Below are 20,526 nucleotides of genomic sequence, written 5' to 3'. Positions count from 1 at the left end.
ACCTTGAACAACCTTTGGGTTATGAACTAGAAATCGGTATTAGAAACTATGAACTCTAATTATTAAGAACCCTTTAGACAAGAGAAATCTTAAGCCGGGGAACATATTAAAAAAAAAGAACAAAACACTGACTGCTAAATACCAAGAAAACTCTCGTAAATACTTCATAACAGTAGGAAGTTATAGAAACATTTCTGATCAACAAATCAAGCATAGTAAATGATGGGAATCCTGGGGTCTAATTGGTAAGCATGCTTTGTGCTCTTTCAATTCTACAAGCAGGAGGCAATTACGATTGGGGGGCGGGGAGGAGGGGGGACGAATGTGCTCGCTATAATGGCCTATACGTACAATAGGGAACCCTTTCCCTGTTTCCTAAACCCGTTTCCGGAGTGGATCCCTCGGGCGACTTGTTAGGGACGCACGGTGCCCACTATTTAAAGTGGGAAGTGCTTTTTCTGTTACCCAACCGTTTTTTCTCCCCATGCAGTTGTATCTAGTACGTTGTATCTCTTTTTGACCTCTTGGAGACCTGGGGGAAAGTTGACAAATTCTGAAAGAGAAGGACTGGTACTCACTGTCAAGATGGCGACGGGCCGAAAGAGTTGCAACGTACGTTAAAAAGTACACAGTGCAGCGGCTTTTGGAAGTCATTAAACCTTCCAGATTACATACTGAATGACTTTTATAGTAGTATTCGGTAGCACATTTTCTGGGTAACATCATAAATTACACTTGACATCATATTCAGTGGCAAGAGTTACGTAGACTTGACGTTCACGGTTCATAAGCTTGTCAACACGTGCAAGGTTGTTTGATTATGTGAGTTGTTCTGAAGAGAATGAGTAAGAATACAGCGGGGAAGAGGACTGCTGTTCCAACAGTTGAGCAGATTAGCTCAGATCGAATCACTCAGGTAATGTATATTTTTTAAGCTGTAGCGTACAATGCTTTTATTATTTTTTTAAAATACTTTAGCAGTTAAGCACCTCAAGCCTACTTATTCTGTCAAAGAGTCAATGTGTCTGATGTATTTCTTATTTAGTAAATAAGAATTAGTTTTAATTGTTATACTGTACTATTATTAACTTGTAGTTACTTAGTTTCTTATTATTTATTTTGAACTTTTTTATTAGTCTTAATTTAGGGCTCCTATTGATAACAGATATACTTTTAAGTATTCTGAAGGGATTACCCTAGTTAAATAAAGGTTTACTACTACTATTCAGGGCGTGAACATGGAAAAATCAATCAATCAATCGATAACAATCGATTAATTTCTGTTAACTGATATCGATTGGCATTGGCCAATCGATGACCAATCATTAATCACACAAAAGTGGACTTCATTGATTGCCATCGATTGACACACTAACTTAATCTTCAGTTATGCATGTGTCTGTCGCATAGACTTGTTGGAGAATAAGTTTCTTTCTCCAGGTACTCTGGTTTTCCCCTCTCCTAAACAACCAACACTTCCAAAATTCCAAATCGGTCTGGAATACATGGACACGTTTCAACAATATTATTAGTTCATAAGAATCCTAAAGTGCTTTGTGGGTAAACAAATTACAACTTTTACCATAAGTATGGGTACATGAAGCAAAACTTGCTGGTTACATGAACAGTTGATGATGCTGTGGTCCAAATTTAACCAAGGCTGCTGCCTAAAGGGCGGCCGGTTACCAGAGGCTCCTACAATTACATTTCCTCGTGGGCGACTACATGTAAACTTTTAAACAAGGAGCCCACAGGGGTGCTTTAAACTTATGATTCTTATGGCAACAGCCTCTATGCCTACTTCCAAACAGAATTTCCTGCTCATGTTGCGCTTTTGAAACAAAAACGTCAAACGTGTGTTTGTCGACTGGAGGCAAAATATTTCTGCTATTAAAAGTAAACAAACAAGCTCTTTTCTGGAAATTAAAAACTCGAACGAATCGAGTTTCGAGTGTCTGCTTACTTTTTTAAGTTCATTGATCATTGGGCTCCTAGAAGTGTGGCTCGGGCTCCTAAACGTTATATTTTAGGAGCCTCAAGGGCTCCCAAAAAATTTCGTAGACAGCGGCCTTGTTATCCTTGGTTTCAATTTATTTTCCTTTGTTTTGGGGTATGGTAGTGTATGATAATGAGTTTAAAACAAAGGGAAATAAAATTTTAACCAAGAATAAATTTGAACCAGAACAGCTACGTGGCGGAGTCTGGTGGCACTAACAAGGGAACTCCAATAATATACATAATTGATCAGTTAATATTTTATATTTAATTTCAATGTTTGTTTTATTATTACATGTGATAGCTTGCAAAGCAGTATTGGACTCCTGGGGAAGGAAAGAAACCCTTCAAACCACAGGTACAAAGCTGCATAGCTACCATGAGAAGTTCCATGAAACAGTTTTGAATACAGTGGAAGCTTTCCAAATGGATGTTCTCATAAGCAGACAGCTCTACGTACATAACATCCGCCTTTACAAAACCCTGTTTTTCCAATCTCCCATACACACTGTATTTTTACATTTGCATAAGCACCTCAGCTTTTTTGTGTCTTGAAGATGTCTGCTCACAAGAGCTTCTGCTGTAATATTATTATACCAGGTGTCAAGTGATGCAATGATCCTTGAAAGTTACTAGAAGGAGTTGAAGATAACATACTCCTTTGCTTATTTTGATAGCTGGTTATTTACATGTACATGTAAGTTTCAATGTAAATTGACTAAAACAAAGCTTCATGTACATTGTATGAGCTTTTTCCACTCCCCAAAAAATTTAATTCAGCAATCTGCTCGGAACTGCAAGAATTTCATTCCACCTGGCTGCTGATACTGTACATGTATGGCTGTTATGAGGAACTCAGTGTTCACTTTGCTTGAATGCATCTTAAAAAACAACAGACTTATCTCGAGAAACAAGATCCTTTTCTTGCAAGACAGTTAAAAATAAGTATTAAGTGTCTTCGGAAGTTTTATGAAACAACGTGGCATGATGCATGCCTGTGATCAAGCAGGTGATGTGACAAATTAGGGGCATTTGCAATGCTCAAATTAGAATTGGCCTCAGTGGCTCACTACAGTCTTTTTTGCAATGCGTGCATTAAGTTACAGTGTAGCCATGCAAGATCTCTCACACTTACAAAACTTACTCAAGCCAAACAAGGAAAACCCCGAGATCGAACAATATGGAATCCATCTGAAAAAATTAATTTTTATAGCAAATGTTTTATAATGTTAGGTTAATCAAATTTTGAATAAAACTGTTTTTTTATGGCCTAAACTACAGTTATCTCATGATAAACTGTATGCATGTAAACCTGCTATCCTTTACCAGAATATGACCTTGATACACAATGTAGGTACATTGTATTGTACATGTACTTGAAGGATACAGTGTACCTAATTTTAGCTGTGATACATATGTCAATTATCAAAATGGTACAGATATACAGGTCCATGGATTTTGACAGCTGTTGATAATAATTGTTGACTTTCTAATTGATATCAAGAAATAACATTGTACATATGTATATAACCCCATAAAAGAACAATATTACATTGCACATGTATTGTATCAATAGTATTCTTTCTGTGAATCAAATATTAGAATTTTGACTTTTAGAGTAAAACTTTTACATATTTCTTTTTTGTACAAATTGTACATATGTGAAAACAAAAATTTATTTGTTGTGTTTCTCTAGATTATTGATGACATTTACAGGAAAGAGATCAAAGGAAGCAAGTAAGATTGAGAAAAAAAGTAGTTATGAGCTTATTTCTGATGCTTATCAGACTTACTACATGAGGAAGTGGTTATATACGTGTTGGTTGTTTCCCACCTACATGTAACAAAATGCATCTCTCAAAATTATTTCCTGTAACTACATACATGTATACTATTACTAACAGTATTTACTTGCAGTTAGTCAAGTACGTATGCAAAATCTGTTACAGCAGGACTACTATAATAGCCAGGGCTACCTTGCCAAAGTTGACCAATTGGATCACAGGAAAATAACAATGATACTTGACAAAAAAGTTTGTTTGAGCCAATCAGTGGCTCATAAGAAAGCCACTTGAAGCACAAAATCTGAATATTGATAGCAAATATTTCCAAAAACTGTAAATATAACCCCCAGACATTATTTTTGTCACAAGTTCTGTTATGCTACATTTTGTACATGTGTCACCAATTTTTTTGTTAACATTACCCCGCTTGCAATAATGTTTATGTTTTTCACCTCCCTCAGTCACTCTAACAAACCTCTCAGGAAACATATTTTGCTTTTTTCAGCAAATTCAAAAGGTTATGTTTGAAAATTGTAATTGGTTGATTTGGATCCATGTTGTTTACAGCTGTATTATTTTCAGTTCATAGTAACTACATGTATGATTGACAACCAGCTTTCTTGGAAACATTTATTATTATTACGTTGTTCAATTGGTCAACTTTGTCTAGGTGGCCCCGGTTATACTAGTCGCACTATAACATACCTGTACACCGTCATGTATTAAATGGTGAATGGAACTCAAATTTCCATTAAGTGTTGGAATACCCTAATCAGGAAAACAGGGCTACTGACTGTAGTTTTCAGATGAGTCATCCATTTCACAAACTGGAGGGAAATTCTAAAAAAGTATGCATGTGATTGTATAATTTTATAATGAATTCCAGTTTCCAGCATTTTTTGTATGACAATAGAACCATTGAGTGATACCATACCAAAATTAATAGCACAGAATTTTTTTTTTAATTTTCGTGACACAATTATTTTATGTGAATTAGTTAAAACTTCATGTTGTGTTTTCTTAGGTTTTCTGTGAAGCGTGTTATGCTGCTAGAATTCAGGTAAAAAGAAAATGAAGATAATAAACAGTACATTGATTAACTACTTGTGCAAGCTTAGGATTTCATATTGATGATGTAAATCACTGTTCACATTACTGTAACTTGTGACCTTTTGTTTTTTGTCTGTTATATAGTTATAAACTATATAAATTGAAAGTGCATTTAAATTTATTACCATGTCAAGCAATCAGAGCGGCAGACCAGATTCTGGACAGATTTAGATAGGTATGGAATTTTTTAGGCCAAAAAGGAGATGTGATTCTCTCATAAGTAGGTTGAGCATGTTCATCTGGGTGAACGTATTAACTCGCTAGACTTACCTTAACATTAAATACATTATCCATGGTATACAGTAGTATTACAGTCAAACCTCCATGTGTCACCACCTCTCATAAGAAACCACCTCCTGCATGTACATCTTGTAGGAGATACGACCACCTCTTGTAAGCAACTGTCACTACTGTTTGGGCTGAGGGTTATTATAGTACATGCGTTCTAATTGGTTAAAAACGTATGTTTTACCTAAAATTATTTTATAATTAAAGCAATAGACCACACTTTCTATGGGTTTACCGGCTTGACAACCCACTTGGGATGTTGGGACAACACTTGAAAAGCTTGTAAATCACTCTGTTCTCCCAACTTCCCACGTCAGTTGTCACGTTGGTAAACCCATAGAAAGTGTGGTCTATTTCTTAAAAATTTTGTATTGTTTTTATCGTCTTGTAAGTGACCACTTGATGCATGGTGTGAACTCTACTCATATGTTCGCTGTTTGTACAACAGTGTATATATGACACTTAAAAGAACTTTCAGTGACAATATAACACATACAGTCAGAAAGTAATTATCACAACTTATAAAATGAGTGCAATAAATTCTCTTCCAAAAAATAGGTGTCAGGACCCCTTTTTTTCGAAGAGATCACCTTTGGATTCATTCTTGAAAGCGAACATCTTCTTTATGTGACCATTAAATTTTGCATTTTGAGTGGTCACTTACAGTAAACGTAGGTTCAAATGTATTACTTTCTTTGAAAAAAGTGACTCATCTATTTGTCTATTGCTTTTGCAGTCAATACCTAGAGAACTATCTATGGACCAATTTTGATTCCAGCAAGGTTTGTTGAGGTCTTACACTGTACATTAATGCACATGAGCAACAGACTGGGGAGAACTCTCATGTCGTTTATTTGTCTTCTCGTCTAAAAGTTTCTGTTGAACCTGGGTAATAAAATAACATGGAAAAGACCTCTTTGTCACAGTCACATTCAATTATGATAATTATAGAGACCTTTAGATTCTAAGACAAGGATGACAGGTACAAGTATGAGATTTTCTCAATACTAAGCAGTGCTTGAGCGTGAACTAGCATCATTTTGGCAGAAAAACATGATAGCTGTCGTCATTCTACAATGAATTTAGTGAGAATGTCGTAGTGGCAGAAATGAGTTATCAAATGTTAGAAGTTTTATCATTTTGCGATCAGGAGAGGGCTTAACCTCCTTTAATATAGATAACAGTGCTAACTTTTCTAATGAAGAAAAGTACAACGAAGCTTTCCATGGTGTCCATTTTTTGAGAATGCATGAAAAAACTTTAAGTAAAATCTTGTAAGTATATATAGTCATTCTCATCCTCAAATCTAAAGCTCTCTATTGTTGCGCCTTTTGAGCAGTGTTTTAAAGCTCTTATCTATTGAAATGGGTACCTGGGGCATTATCTAGACAAGTTAACCTCTCATCAAAATGTGGGTGTCTTTTTGCAGAGGTGAAACTTGTTTCATTCAGACTGTGTGTCATTGCAGTAATGTTGCAAAAATCAAGATATGCAAACCCTCTCGTGCCCAAATAAAACTATGTAAGGATCCTTGTGGGAAATTATTACCTGACAGGAAACTGTACAAATTGGGGAAAAAATTTATACACTTTAGCAATGACAAGGACAGCTGAACCTCACTAACAATGAAGTACCGTAAACTACCGCTTACACGCTGTATAGGCTCCCCCATTTTTAAGTCTCCCCCTCACTAATTTATAAGCCCCCAACCCCCAGTTAGCCCATCTACATACAAGCAAAAAATACATCGGATTATACCCCCCCCCCCCCCATTTATTAGCCCCCTCTAAATTAATTTATTGAAATTAATTTGATTATTTAAGACATTTTTTCAAGCTTAATAATTAAAAACCAATAAGTGCAAATTTTTTTTTTGTCAGCACTGCTATACATGTAGCTTTGATTGGTGCTTTTTCTATTCCAGTTATGAGCCCTTCCATTTATGTCCTCCTAAAACCCCTTCTAAAGATATATAAGCAGCCCAGGGTTTATTATGGTACTCAGAGAATTACATTTTGCTAATTAAAAAACAGAAAAGGAATTTCGCTGACCTGTAACAGAAATTTCAAGTACTGCTACGTACATGTACCATACGTCCAGATCCTCTGCCCCTTCCCAATACCACCTGTATACCCTCCTTATAAAGCCCACAAAAGCTATATATACATGTAATATTGTTTAAAATGTCTTCCAATTGTTTGCAGGCTACTGTTGAACATTTGATGTCCATAGTAGTGTTAGTGAATGAGAAGTTCAGACAAGGTGTCCCTCCTTGGGAGGTATTTAATAAAATTTTGAATTAGTTTATCCTTAAAGAAATCCTGTAACATGCAATTTTGCAGGGTAGAAAGTCTATGTTTGGCTGCTTTTATGAAATCACTGGATTTCCAGACCTGTTTCCAAGTGGGTTATCATAGGAAGACTAATTCTTTTCCATAGCTTTTCCATGAAACTGTTCATGATAAACACTGCTTAGGTGTAAGCATTGGCTTGAAACTCAGTGTTTTTAGGAAAAACATGTATCTAATTTTTTTTAAATCATTGGACCATTAGGTACTGTTTAAAAACGAGCAGTAGTGTATTATCAGGTTTAAAAACTTGAGGTGAAATCTCTGATGTAAACCAACCTATTCTTACACTAATAATTATTATTTAGATTTGGGGTTTTTTTGGTCTAAAAATTTGGATATAAAGTTTAGCCACATCTTTATTGGATATAAAGACACTCATCAAACATTAATTTCTTTTTTTTTCCTTTATAAATTATATATTAATGATTTTTTGAATTTGTAGCGGCTGATTGATATTTGTAACTGTTTATCAGCCGTATATCTGATTTTAATTGATATACCTTACATGTATCATGAGAGTTTCATGTAAAGGTACTTTTTTATAAAATTGTTATATAACAAAATTATCATTTTTCCCTTTGTTTAGTCATTCAAGCAACATCCAGAACAGTTTCATGGATTTTTTCAACGCATCATGGACATGAGCTTGGCTGATGAAGAGGTATGTACTATTTTGAACCAATCATGGTTGTTTGCATGGTCAAATCAGAAATGGGATGGTTGGTTGTACCAGAAAGAGAAAAGAAACTCTTATTATCATGTTACAAGCTAAAGTTTTCATATATATACATGTAATTAATACATGTACTGCTAACTTTTTTTATATTTTATTTATTGTTTATGTTTCAGTTAATTTATATTTTTTTTACTGCAGTTGATTTTTAATTATTTTCCTTTATTTTTGGTTATGGGTATGTAAGCTAATGAATTTCAAACGGTACCGCCGGTACAGTGTAACCAATTGATCAAACAGCAGCTTTTGAAAGAAAATTGAAAGTAATTTTAGATCATTTATAGGAAAGTGAACAATGTAGTTTAAGATCAATATTTTATTGGATCTAAATGTGTTGCTCCCACATCTCCTTCTGCCAAATGATAATCAGGATATTCAAGTTGTCTAGTTGATTGTCTTGTTTACTGTTATTTTTTCCTTCAGATTCTGTCGATTAGAGAACAGTCAGTCATCTTGGTGTTTTTGATCCATTGCTTTAACAGTTTGGTATGTCACTGTCCTGCGTAAATATTCTATTAATGAAACAACATCTGAATGCACTATTATAAGATCTCAAAACCAGACCCTAGATGATTTTTTTTAAAATTGTCCAGTGAGGACGTGCCATTCAGATTGTTACTGCTCTATTTAGCCTACATTTTGCCAAGAATTAAGTTTTTTTCATTTGCTTGGAGATGAAAATAAGCATAGCTCAAGTTTAATATCTAATCAAGCCTTCTGATAAGGTACAAAAATAAATAAAATTAATATGTACATGTATCAGGAAATTTTGCGGAATTTTCAGTTTGAAGGGCAGGGGCAGTCGCATTATGCAACAACATTAAATATTTCAGAGATTCTGCATTAAACAATTTATGTTTCCAATTCTAATTGGCCTCAAATGAGCACTAACTTCTGTTGCAGTTTTTTTTTTTTTTGCAGATAACGCATTTTTTATTAATTTTGAAATTTTTATAAAATAATAATGTGATCGATTTGGTTTGAGATCAATTACTTGCAAAATTGTGCCATTGTATAATGTCAAGTCTTGTCTAATATATTTCAGTGATCTCTGATATTTTATCTTACAGAATGTATCAGTGAGAGGACATGTGCGATAATTAATGTGTTTTTCATAATTTTTAGGAAATGGATCTGATCAGAGAACAACTTCAGCACTTGGTGTCTCTACCAATGTGGATTTGTCTACTTCCAGTATGTGCTTTTTTTAAGTTCAAATAAGATTGCACAGTTGATTTAAAACTGTGGCAAAATCCTTAGACTGTTTGCAATCCCCATTTTTTTTTAATTGTTGAGATCGATCCTCAAATTGAGGGGAACATGTGTAGGAAAGTAAATGTAAGAGAGGGAGAGAGAAGGCAAGCTGACAGAGAAGGGATGTAGAGTGGGATTGTGTTCGCTATAACATGTACATCAAGATAGACGTCTTTCTATCCTATCAAGTTGCACAGGAAATTAATAGGAACACATGAACAGTCTAAGCAGTTTCTCTGATATTTAGCTAATAAGTATTGATTCATTGGCTTTATTAAGGGGCGTCTAATAATAATTTATATAGCGCTATTCAGCTACTCTTTCATAGCACTTTACAATGATCAGGTTAACGTAGAACCTAAAAGCTAAAAAATATAATAAAATACCGAGATAAATTAGTAGCAAAGCTTAAAAAATATATATACATTATACAAAAAATGAAAGTTAAAAATCTAAGGTCTAAAAATACTAAGATAAAATTACAGATACTGGCAATGTACAGGATTTTTTATTTGAACTCAGATCGCTTCAAACTTTAATAATTGCCTTGATTTTCGCTCTACCTGGCCACTGACAGCCATGTACATGTATATTTCAGAATCAGTGTTTCCTATTTTACTCTGATAAAAATTAACACTTTTCCTATGGTGATTACCGGTATGTACAGTACCTGGTCAAATGTGCTTTATTCTGCAGTTTGCCATGCGCTACTGGTATAACTTGTGTGTATAATTGTAGTGGTCAAGCAGATTTTTGTGACATTTATTGTGGTGTAATATTATTTCTTATAATGAAAATAAATTTATTATTCTCTAGGAGCGCCTAGAACAGGAATTAAAAAGTGTTCCAAAGTACAGGAAGTACTGGAATCACATTAAGAAAAAAGAGGGTCAGGCAGATGAAGATGTCAAAACAAGGTAAGTGTTACTCAAGAGTAATGTAGAGCACAAAGCTATTGTTATACTGTTACTGTAAGCTAAATTGTGAACAAAGACAAAGAGAAAAGAGAACAATCAAATAACACTCACGCAAACAAGTAAAGAAGAAGAGTCCTGCATTACATGTACATGTAAAAAATACATGTCCTAATACTTGTAAGTCTTAAATCCCCCCCCGCCTCAGGTGTGTGTGTGTGTGTGTGTGGCGGGGGGGGGGGTTACTATAGGTCTGTTTAGAACCCTTGGCTAATACCGACCATGTTCAATTTTACTATCTTATTCTAGTCTTATTGCCAAAAATCCTTACCCTATCCTAACCTGCGCTGCGGACGAAACTTGACTCTGTTTACGTCTGTGATGCAGACTATCCCTATCACAGACAAACTGTGAACCAGGAACTCCAATTCTTCAAACCACTGAATATTGTTCTGTATGATACCCCATTCTAGACTAAAATCCTCTCATTCTAAGCCTTATCTTAGTGAGTGTGAATGTTGCGCTATAGCAAACAGGAGCAGTACCTCATTACCTTCCATGTCCTGTTACTTTACCACAGCTTTAGGTCCCAGACAATTCTATCCAACGTTTGAACTACCAGGGCCAGGTTTATAGAATGTATTTCAATAAAACGATGACTTGTTGTACACATCAGTAAATACGTGATGTTGCTGTTCTTGTTTCTCGTTTCTAGGAAGGAAAAAGAGAGGAAGTACTTGTCTAATCTTGTACAAAAGTTTCTCAAAATTTTAGAATCTATTCCAGAAACAGGTAATTAGTTTTACTGTTGAAGAGGCAGAGTGGCCGAGCAGTTAGAGCGCTGGACTTGCAATTCGGAGGCCCCGAGTTTAAGACTCCCCCTCCCCACTTCCGCCCCTGACCGCTAGCTGGATTTGTTCACGGTAGTCCCGAGTTTAATTCCTCGACCACTCTTGTAAATAGCCAGCTGGTTTGTCTCCAGACAGCTGGGATTCTTAACCTCATCATTATTTGTTTCAGGGATTTGCCCAGCCCCACTAGCATCAGTGCTATAAATTCTGCCGAGAGTACTGAAATAACGGATTTTTTTAACATTAAAATACAACGGTGGAAAAATGTATTTCAAAAGAAACCGCCGCACGGTTAGCTCAGCTGGGCCATGGGAGAGCGCCGGTCTGAGTCCAGTAGAGGAAGTTTCCCCGGTGTGTGGTTTACCTTTCACGCATCATTCATCTCGTGAGCTATGGGTGGGTTACAGTGAGCTCATAAAATGACTGATAGCGGCTGCCAGTGGCGCCCTTGCATGGTGACGTCCAAGCTTACTGTTAACATGTTAACATATATAATGTAAAGAGGGCGCGCCTTGTTGTCTTCTAATCCACGACATTCCATTCCATTACAAACGTTACAAGCCAAAGATTTCAAATGGCATTAGGCGAACCAGTTGGTTCGTTTATACAAACGTGGAAAAGGATTCGTGCTAGGGATTACATTCGCTTTGTACTCAGAGTGACAAACCGTTCCTGTATAAAACTAATTGCATGCAAGGAGTTTTTATTCATTGTTTGTTTAGTGAATGCGATAACACAACAGAAACTGGTACAAATGAACTTACGTTTTGTTTTGTTTTAAAGCGTAACTCAAATAGTTACAAACAGTTTATGAAAAAAGAATTTTTTTAATGATTGCAGGAACTGTTGACATGGAGAAAGCTCACTACTGCGAGAGGTTTTTAGAACTCATGGTTGACTTAGAGGTAACTTACCACGTTTGCAATAGTGTAAACAACTATTTTGAGGGGAGATCTTGTCCTTGCTCAAATCTTTTACCTTTCCTGCTTCGCAACAGGAAGTCTTCAGTCAGCATTTTGTAGTTAGAAAATGTAGGATTTCGTTTGCAAACTCACTATAACTCTTCCCGGAAGTGCAACAAGGAAACTCAAACATATAACATCCATGGGCTACTGATAACATTCACTGTACGCTACTTTTACGTGCAATTTATTTTCTAAAGTGACATGTCACAAATCTAGTCTAATCCTTAAAGTATTTCATTGAATGGGTCGCGCAATAGCCAGTGGGGATTGTTCGTAGCGACAACAGGAAAGTCGCGCCCGAATTTCTCCTCTCCTGTTCTCGCGCGCCCGAGTGTCCCGTCCCTTTGGTGTTCTCGCGCGCCCGAATTTCTTTTTTCAAATCGGCGTTTTCACGCACCCGATTTTCCTCTTTCCCCTTCGTGTTCCCGCGCGCCTAAGTTTCTTTCCCCTTGATGTTCTCGCAAGCCCGAATCTCTCCTTTTAAATCACTGTTCTCGCGCGCTCGATTTTCGTCTTTCCCCTTCGCCGCGTTGTAGTGCGCCCTGTTTGCCCCTTTTCTCTTCAAGTTCCTGGGCGCCCGATTTACCTACTTTTCCCTCGGTGTTTTTGCGCCCCTGATTTCCCACTTCTCTTGTGTGTTCACGCCTGCCCTAATTTCTCCTCTCCCGTGAGTGTTTCCGCGCGCGTGGGTTTCGCTTTCCCGTGGTGTTCCCGAGTGCCCTAATTTGTCTTTTATCGTTAGTATTCCCGCGCGCCAGACTTACCCCTTTTCTCTTCGTGTTCTTTCGTTCCCTAATTTCTCCTTTCCCCTTGGTGATTTTCCCTTTCCTTCTTTTGTTCTTGTGCGCACGCTATTTTCCTTCGTTCTCGGCGTTTTTCTTCCTCGCATTTTCCCGTGTCCGATTTTCCTCTTTTTTAGGTGCGTGTCACGCTTACTTCGCGGTTTACAAATGTTACGTAAAGTTCCAATATTCTCTGATGAATTACAGCAATTATAGCGAGTACACATTCTAAATGTTCGTTCACTTATTTATGCAGGCTTTGTTGCCAACGAGAAGATTCTTTAATACTTTAGTTGACGATCATCATCTTGTGGTAAGTTAGTGTCCTTGCGTTTGAAAGTTATCTCCAAGTAACTTTATTTTTCATTCGGTAACGAGTTGAGACTGTTTCAATACCGTAAATCCTCTATTAAGTCCCCACACCCCCCCTTCCTCAAATAAGCCCCCCTCTCTTATAAGCCCCCCGCCCCCTCTCCTTTCAGCCCCCCTCCACTTTTCCATTATTATTATTCACAAATAAAAGATTGACTATATTGATCAATTACGACTGTAAAACTTTGTGTGGACTGATCCGGGATGGTTTATTCCCCAACTGGATGTTCGGATTTGTTTTTGACCCTCGGCTGCATGACCTTCAACTTCTTGTACTGAGCTTTTCTACTTTTAATTCTAGTTCTCTGTGTAGAACTGATACCATTGCCTTTGCCAAATTAAATAAGCCCCACGCCTCCCTCTCGCAAATAAGCCCTCCGTCTCTGTTACGCCCCTCTCAAGTGTGCTTGAAACTGAAATAAATCGCCCGGAGGGCTTAATAGAGTGTTTACGGTATATCTTGCACTTTGCAGGTCAAGTGCCATCTTTCAGCATTGGTAAAAAGGGAGTCAGAAGGAAGATTATTTAAACAAGTGAGTAAAGAAAATAATCAACAAACTGCACGCACAACTATACTCTGAAATCTTGGACAGAATAAAATGACACAGCAAACCCCATTCCTCCGAAATCAAGGAAGAAGCCGCACGAAACCCAAAACGCACCATTTCCCCTTCCTTGATGTGGGCAGAAGGAGTGGGGGGTTTAAAGTTTCAATCTATTTTGTCCAGGAGTGTGTGTGCAATGTACAGTACACACCACGCGGTGATTGCAGTAATTACACGCGTGTAAATTGCATGCAACATGGCGGATTGACGTCCCCGGTCCCCCCCCCCCCCCCCCGACCGCGATTCCCTCACACACACATACTTGTATGTTGGCCTGTTTGCCGCGTTTGAGATGTGGAAGCCCACTGTAATTCTGTCTACTTCTTTCCGACAGTTATTGGACATGCTGAAATTCTACACTGGCTTTGAAATCAATGATGTTACAGGTAAGAACTTGGTGTACAAATGTGCTTCTGTGTATTTCACTCTTCCAGCCTTTATATAGGCTTTATATGAACTAAGCATAAATGCTTATGTTTTATAGACGTCCTTGTCGCTTATGAAGTCAAACATTTTTATTATTCACAGGCATGGCATTGACAGATCATGAGATGGTAGACATCCATTACAGCAAAATGGCTTCTCTTCAGGTGCTTTAATTTGATTGTTTGTTAAGCTCTCTTTAAGGGGACTGCGCTCTTGTTGGTCGGCTGTCTCAGTAGCACACCTGGGCCTTTTCCTCGACAGATGGTTAAGATTAATCCATGGTTTCATCTCCGTTTTCTCTCAAGAGACTTCAGCTAGCAGGGAGTCCTCACCAGAATAGTTCACAGCACAATTTACATTTTACCCGTTGTATTCTTATTACGTTTTAGCGAGCTGTGTTCAAGTATTTTCCTGAGCTGCACGGCTTTGCCATGAGTAACATAGCTAGTATAGACACAAGGGAGGCTCTTCTGCAACATTTTGGGTCTCTTTCGTAAGTATCTACCGTATAAGGTATTGTGCCTAATGACAGTAGGCTCTACAAAAGTAGACTCTAGATTCCAGAATGTTTATTTCGTGCTTATTTGAGTTTGTTTTGCCACAGAAATAAAACCCTCCATGAAGTAGCGTCATATCTGAAGCTATTGCCTGCCCCTGATGTTGCTGGTGTGGAGGCAAACCGCGAATTTCTCTTGGAAATGCTGGTAAGGATTATTGCATTGGGTACCCTGTGATTGAGCGCTGGAATAAGATTAGCACCGCACTAAACCCCCGAAATATTGATAGGCGCTGTCCACGTTTGGAATAAGCGCTTCACCCTGAGAAAGTTTTCTTTAATGAGGGTATTGTCGTACCCTGAGATAGCCTGTGCCAGGCTCTGAGATAGTAGGGACGTCGCGAAAATAAGACGGTTGTTGCTCAATAACATCCGCCGATAGGCCTTTGGACACCTTATGAAGTTTACACAAGTTAGTATTCCTTATCGCTTCGGTTTCGAGCACTGACTATAGTGATTTGAGTCAGGCAATACTGATTAGGGTTAAGTACGAAACGGTTAGCGTCTATTTAGGGTTCGGGTTGTTGCTATATACCTTTAAATCAAACCAATCCTCGCCGGGTAATTCTCAGTGGCGTAGTTGTGTAGGTGACGGACTGCAGACCCTACGCTCCTGGTTCCATTCTTACTCACGCTCAGATTCTCCTTTTTGCCCCTTAGAAATTGAGGACTTACACTTTCATGAACATTTGCTGAGCAGAAATTTCCAGAGTCTTAAAAAATTCGTCTAAGTGTAGTTTGGAGGCATTAAAGAATACTACGTTGTATAAACTTCATAAAGTGTGCAATGGCCTTTCGACGGATGTTATTGAGTGCCTTGTCTCCTCGCGTCGCGAAATGTGGGCTGATTTCTTAGGCTTGTATTTTTGCCGTTCACCGACTCAGCCTCCTGAGCCTCGTACCTCTAAATACTTTTGCCATAGCCAACTTCGTTTTGGAGAGATATGAACGCTGTTTGAACTTTTTATTTTGGTTTCGTTCTTTTGGAATACTCTTCGTATTTTCTGCTTTTCTTAAATATTTCTAGGTGTCTAGACATGAGCGTCGGCTATCCCAAATTGATGCCATCAACGAAATGCCACTTTATCCCACAGAACAGGTACAACAAATTTGTCTCTAATGAAAAAACCTTTATTTTACATAGTGCGTAGTTTGTTATTTCTCCTAGCGAACGACTGGCGAAGTAGCTTGTTATAGACTTCTCCAAACTGGAGCGTTAAGCTAGCGTCTACCGGAATTTTGAATTTCCAACTCAGTTCAGTCTACTAGCAAAGCGAGTATAGCCCTCGTTCCTTCCTGTCGCAGGTAAGGATGAAGAATGGTAGCACCATAGGATTTCTTCCACAAATTTGTACCCTAGATGCCAGAGGTCCTCTTGGTCAACAGAATTGAGAAGCGTTAAGGGCGAAGTGTCGCGACTCGCTTTCGCGGCTTTCGCGGCTTCACCCTTAAAGAGAGGAAAAATCTTTGGCACCCAGACTATTGAACTTGATTCTCGCGATGATTACTATATTTTTTTATTTGTAGTACTTTTATACTTATCCCTGATCTAATTCCAACGCCCTTCATCTTCTAACACACTCCTAAGTTCATTACCTTCTCTTTCCAGATTTTGTGGGATGAAAACATCGTTCCAACAGAATATTATTCCTCGGAAGGTATTTGATGTTATGAATTGCTATTTTTATTTTTTCACGTTTTTCGTCTTGTTTATGCTCTTGTTTTTGTTTTTCTTTCTGCAGACACCCTGGCTCTTCCCAAGCTTAACTTGCAGTTTCTGACTTTACATGATTATCTTCTGAGGAATCTGAATCTCTTCAGGCTCGAATCTACGTGTATGTAAAAGAGGCTTTGTCCACGTTTTGAATACTGTATACTTAGAAATACCTTGTCCAAAATAACAGAGTACCACTTGAACGTCGCAATGAAGTATTTCTTACACAGACTGAAGAGTTAGATCACAGGAAAGTACTGCTAAGTAGCATTGATTTTTAGTGGTAACGTTGTAGAGTTTCATCCTTAGACCCTAAAGCTAAAACCACACATCATGACAGTACAAAAATTTTGTCTGTGAGATCACCATGTAGGTGACATTGTTATCACTTTGGTGCATCGTATGGATCCTCGAAATATTCACTATATTTACGTTTGCTCAACAGATGAGATTCGTCAGGACATGGAAGATGTAATCGCAAGAATGAGACCCTGGTATATCAAAAAAGAAATTTAGATTTGTTATTGTTGAAGTGTAAGGTTCAGAATGAGAAAAAGCCTGTTTACAGCCACTCCTTCGTCTCACACAAAAACGACCTTGTTTGAGGGGAGGGGGTGGCTGTACACGGGCAATAGTGAGGTACAATCAGATGGAAACTGCACTTTAGGAGGGAGGGAGGGTTGAAGACATCCTCGGAGACCCAGGGACAGATAGTGGGGACGAGGGAAAGTCTTAACGGGCGGAAAAATATGGCACGAAGAAAAGTAAAGAACGGCGAGAAGAGCCCCTGGGGACAATGTCTTACCAGACCAGTTCCAAACGGTCGCCGCCGTTCTGGCTTCTGATTGGTGCCAGAAAAACACAAGTTTTCTGGCACCAATCAGAAGCCAGAACGGCGGCGACCGTTTGGAACTGGTCTGGTAAGACATTGTCCCCAGGGGCTCTTCTCACTGTTCTTTACTTTTCTTCGTTCCATATATATTTTTCCACCCGTTTAGACTTTCCCTCGCCCCCTTTATCTGCCCCTGGGTCTCCGAGGATGGGTTGAAGACCGCGGTTTACACGATACAATTTTTTCGGCGCGTTTTCTCGGATAAACATGTTATTCGCCCTACCTCTTATCAGGCGGATCTTTCTTTCTAAATCAATAACATATATTTTGCTTTCTAATAGGCAAAACGAAGTGGGACAAACAGAGTTTGCTGGATGGGCAAGAATGGGCACTGTAAGGCTTAAACGTTTTGATTTTTAATCTGCAGCGTAGCTTAAACACGCTCAACATTCTGGAAAGAGCAGCTTGGAAACTACGTCACCCAAAGAGTGCGGGCGTATTTTTATGCAAATTAGGCAGATTATTCACTTCCCGTGGATATGAGACGTACCTTAGTGGCCGAGTTGTTAACAGGTCGAAAGGTGGAACTGTAAGTCCGGGTTGGAGCCTTGCCGTCGTGTTATTTCTTTATTTAGACAAGAAATTTCGCTCCACTTTGTCTGTCTTCACCCAGTTGTATGATATAGGCGGAAAGTTTAATGAAAATATAAAGTTAATCTGGAACTCAACTCTCTTTTTAAACCTCTATCCGTATGGGTTCACAGATCGAAGCGGAAAATTTCATTGATCGTTTCTGTTCTTGTTTGTTCTTTATTCAAATTAAACAAGCGTTTGTTTTCTCTTTCTCCCTTTTTACTAGAAAATAATCAATTTCAGTGTAATTGAGGTAGGTGAAATTACCGTTTGAATTACCATTCTCGTCACGCTGTTTCTTTACATGAAGACTATCATAAATCGATTCGAGGTATAAGTTTGTAACCTGGCCGATTTCGGGAAAATTTTTCGTGGCAAAACTGCCAGCGCGAGCTGGCGAATAAGCGAGAAAGAGTGACAACTCACTTTTTCTTGTCGTATTCTTCTAACCGGCTATGCCTGCTCGCAGTTGCGACCCCGCACCAAAATCTCCCCAGAAATCGCACAATCTAGCGTGCTCGCAGGCTAAAAAGTTTGCCCCATTTTTCATTGCGTTGTAACGTGATCTTTAACGCGAATAAACTTTTTGAAATTTTATAAATTTATTATTTCATTTATGTTATCAGGTGTCAAAGCCCAATATCGGTGAAACACGCCCATCTCGGGTGCGAGCTGATGTCACCATCAACTTGAACATGAGAGACATTGTGAAAGGAGAGTGGGAAGGTGCGATTATACTTTGTTGGACTTTTTTACTTTAAATAAAAAAATAAGTTAGTCGGTGTAATCAAATGGGTGACGAATGAAATTAAGAAATAATTTCACGCGCAAAACGCAAGTGAAATTATTTCCTGGTTTCACAAGTATGCCATTTGATTAGCTATTAATATCATGACTGACAAAAGCGGTGTGATATTGCTCAAACTCAAACTGTGAATTGATCAGTTAATTAAAAAAGTAATAACAAATTTTAAATAGGTTTTTGTTGTTGTTGTTGTTGTTGTTAGCCTTAAGGAAACATGATGTGGTATTTCTGGTCACCGTTCGTCCAACTCAGAATGGGCCCATCAAATATGACCGCACAAAACCGTTTAGAGAACAGGTATGACGATTATTTTAAATGATGAATAATCTATTGAACGTGATTCTGCGACTGAGGTTAAGCATTTACCACCATTGTAGCTTCTTGTAGCTTCAACGTCAAGACTGCCAGAAAGCTCTCTCTTGGCTCTGCTCTTTCGGTACCCTGGGGAGCGGGGGGGGGGGGGGGGGGGGCGTTGGTACGTTTGGTAGAAGTAAATAGGTAAATAGTGATTTCCTTACCAAATGTGTGACCAGCAGTAACGTCCTTTTACCAAACTTGAAAACATATGTAGGGGAGGGGTTGAGGTTGGGCGTCGAAGTGCTCAGTAGCGGGGAGAACAAGATCAACACGTTGATTTATAGAAGAAACTCGGCTGCAATCCTGTCTCCTCAGGCGGGTCGAGTTTCGCACTTTCGTCTTAAACAAAGGCGAGCGCGAAACACAAGTGGCTGGTGACGAAGCGCAAGCGGGGACCTGACGAAAATTTACTTCGAGGGAGAGACGTCTTGGAACGAGGCAAAAGCGCGATCTTTGACATGTAATCTTTCCCTTTCCTTGTATCCCATCCCCGAGGCGAGGTTATTTACGCACAGTTTGTAAATAATACTTCAAATTTTAATTTTTACAATAACTGAGTGATTTCTCGCTGCATGGTCGATAAGAGTACAGACCTTGGAAATGAAGTGATAGGTGCGCCATTCCTTTTCCTTTTTTCTTGCCCGCGATTTTCCGAGAAACTTCAACGGAAATGGACGTCAAAAACTCCCAATATAATTGTAGAAAAACAAAAGGATCAAAAACTTTGCAATGAAACCACTCGCCAGCGGCTCGTGGTTCCTCTTGAGTTTTGAACATTTTAAGAGTACAGACCTTGAGAAACTGTCGACGATTTGTTAATTTTTTAATCAGATGTTTTGCCCGCAAATTTGGGAAAGACAACATGGCGATATTGATCCAAAAAGCGGCTCGACCAATGGCAGAACGACAAATTAAGCACTGGAAGTCGCGCTTAGTTCTCTCCGTGTGCTTTCTCATTCTCATCTGACTTTGCGTTGTCTTCACTAAATCTGTCTATAAAGTGATGCAGTCAACTCCCTCCAAGACGGACACCTTAAGAGCGGGCACTTAGTATCCGTCTTAGAGAGATTTCTGTCTTGAGAGAGTCAAACAGAGGCATTAAAGAAAGGCGATGACCAACTCTAGATGTCCGTTTCACCAAAATGTCCGTCTTTATAGACGTGTCCGTTGAGAGAGAGTTGGCAGTATAATCAACTTTG

The 20,526-nt window shown here is 38.4% G+C and overlaps 1 protein-coding gene across 1 annotated transcript in view; it reads left to right on the top strand.

Moving 5' to 3' along the window:
* The first annotated feature begins 601 nt into the window (after positions 1-601).
* LOC140942824 (RNA helicase aquarius-like) overlaps positions 602-20,526 on the top strand; it is a 39,910-nt gene continuing 19,985 nt past the window's right edge. The window contains exons 1-26 of the mRNA XM_073391830.1: positions 602-916; positions 2,300-2,353; positions 3,692-3,732; positions 4,804-4,839; positions 5,914-5,959; positions 7,382-7,456; positions 8,115-8,189; positions 8,685-8,747; positions 9,387-9,455; positions 10,332-10,432; positions 11,145-11,221; positions 12,121-12,185; positions 13,284-13,340; positions 13,873-13,932; positions 14,339-14,390; positions 14,533-14,594; positions 14,820-14,923; positions 15,035-15,134; positions 16,014-16,085; positions 16,596-16,644; positions 16,729-16,821; positions 17,146-17,194; positions 17,874-17,925; positions 18,392-18,418; positions 18,792-18,891; positions 19,173-19,267. Of these exons, the coding sequence (XP_073247931.1) occupies positions 842-916; positions 2,300-2,353; positions 3,692-3,732; positions 4,804-4,839; positions 5,914-5,959; positions 7,382-7,456; positions 8,115-8,189; positions 8,685-8,747; positions 9,387-9,455; positions 10,332-10,432; positions 11,145-11,221; positions 12,121-12,185; positions 13,284-13,340; positions 13,873-13,932; positions 14,339-14,390; positions 14,533-14,594; positions 14,820-14,923; positions 15,035-15,134; positions 16,014-16,085; positions 16,596-16,644; positions 16,729-16,821; positions 17,146-17,194; positions 17,874-17,925; positions 18,392-18,418; positions 18,792-18,891; positions 19,173-19,267 (1,749 nt within the window). The 5' untranslated portion in view covers positions 602-841. The remainder of the gene's footprint in view (positions 917-2,299; positions 2,354-3,691; positions 3,733-4,803; positions 4,840-5,913; positions 5,960-7,381; positions 7,457-8,114; positions 8,190-8,684; positions 8,748-9,386; positions 9,456-10,331; positions 10,433-11,144; positions 11,222-12,120; positions 12,186-13,283; positions 13,341-13,872; positions 13,933-14,338; positions 14,391-14,532; positions 14,595-14,819; positions 14,924-15,034; positions 15,135-16,013; positions 16,086-16,595; positions 16,645-16,728; positions 16,822-17,145; positions 17,195-17,873; positions 17,926-18,391; positions 18,419-18,791; positions 18,892-19,172; positions 19,268-20,526) is intronic.

The sequence above is a fragment of the Porites lutea genome, chromosome 7 (genome assembly GCF_958299795.1).
Source record: "Porites lutea chromosome 7, jaPorLute2.1, whole genome shotgun sequence".
Lineage (NCBI taxonomy): Eukaryota > Metazoa > Cnidaria > Anthozoa > Scleractinia > Poritidae > Porites > Porites lutea.
Note: the sequence above shows the minus strand (reverse complement) of the source record. Positions and strands in the feature narration are given on the sequence as shown.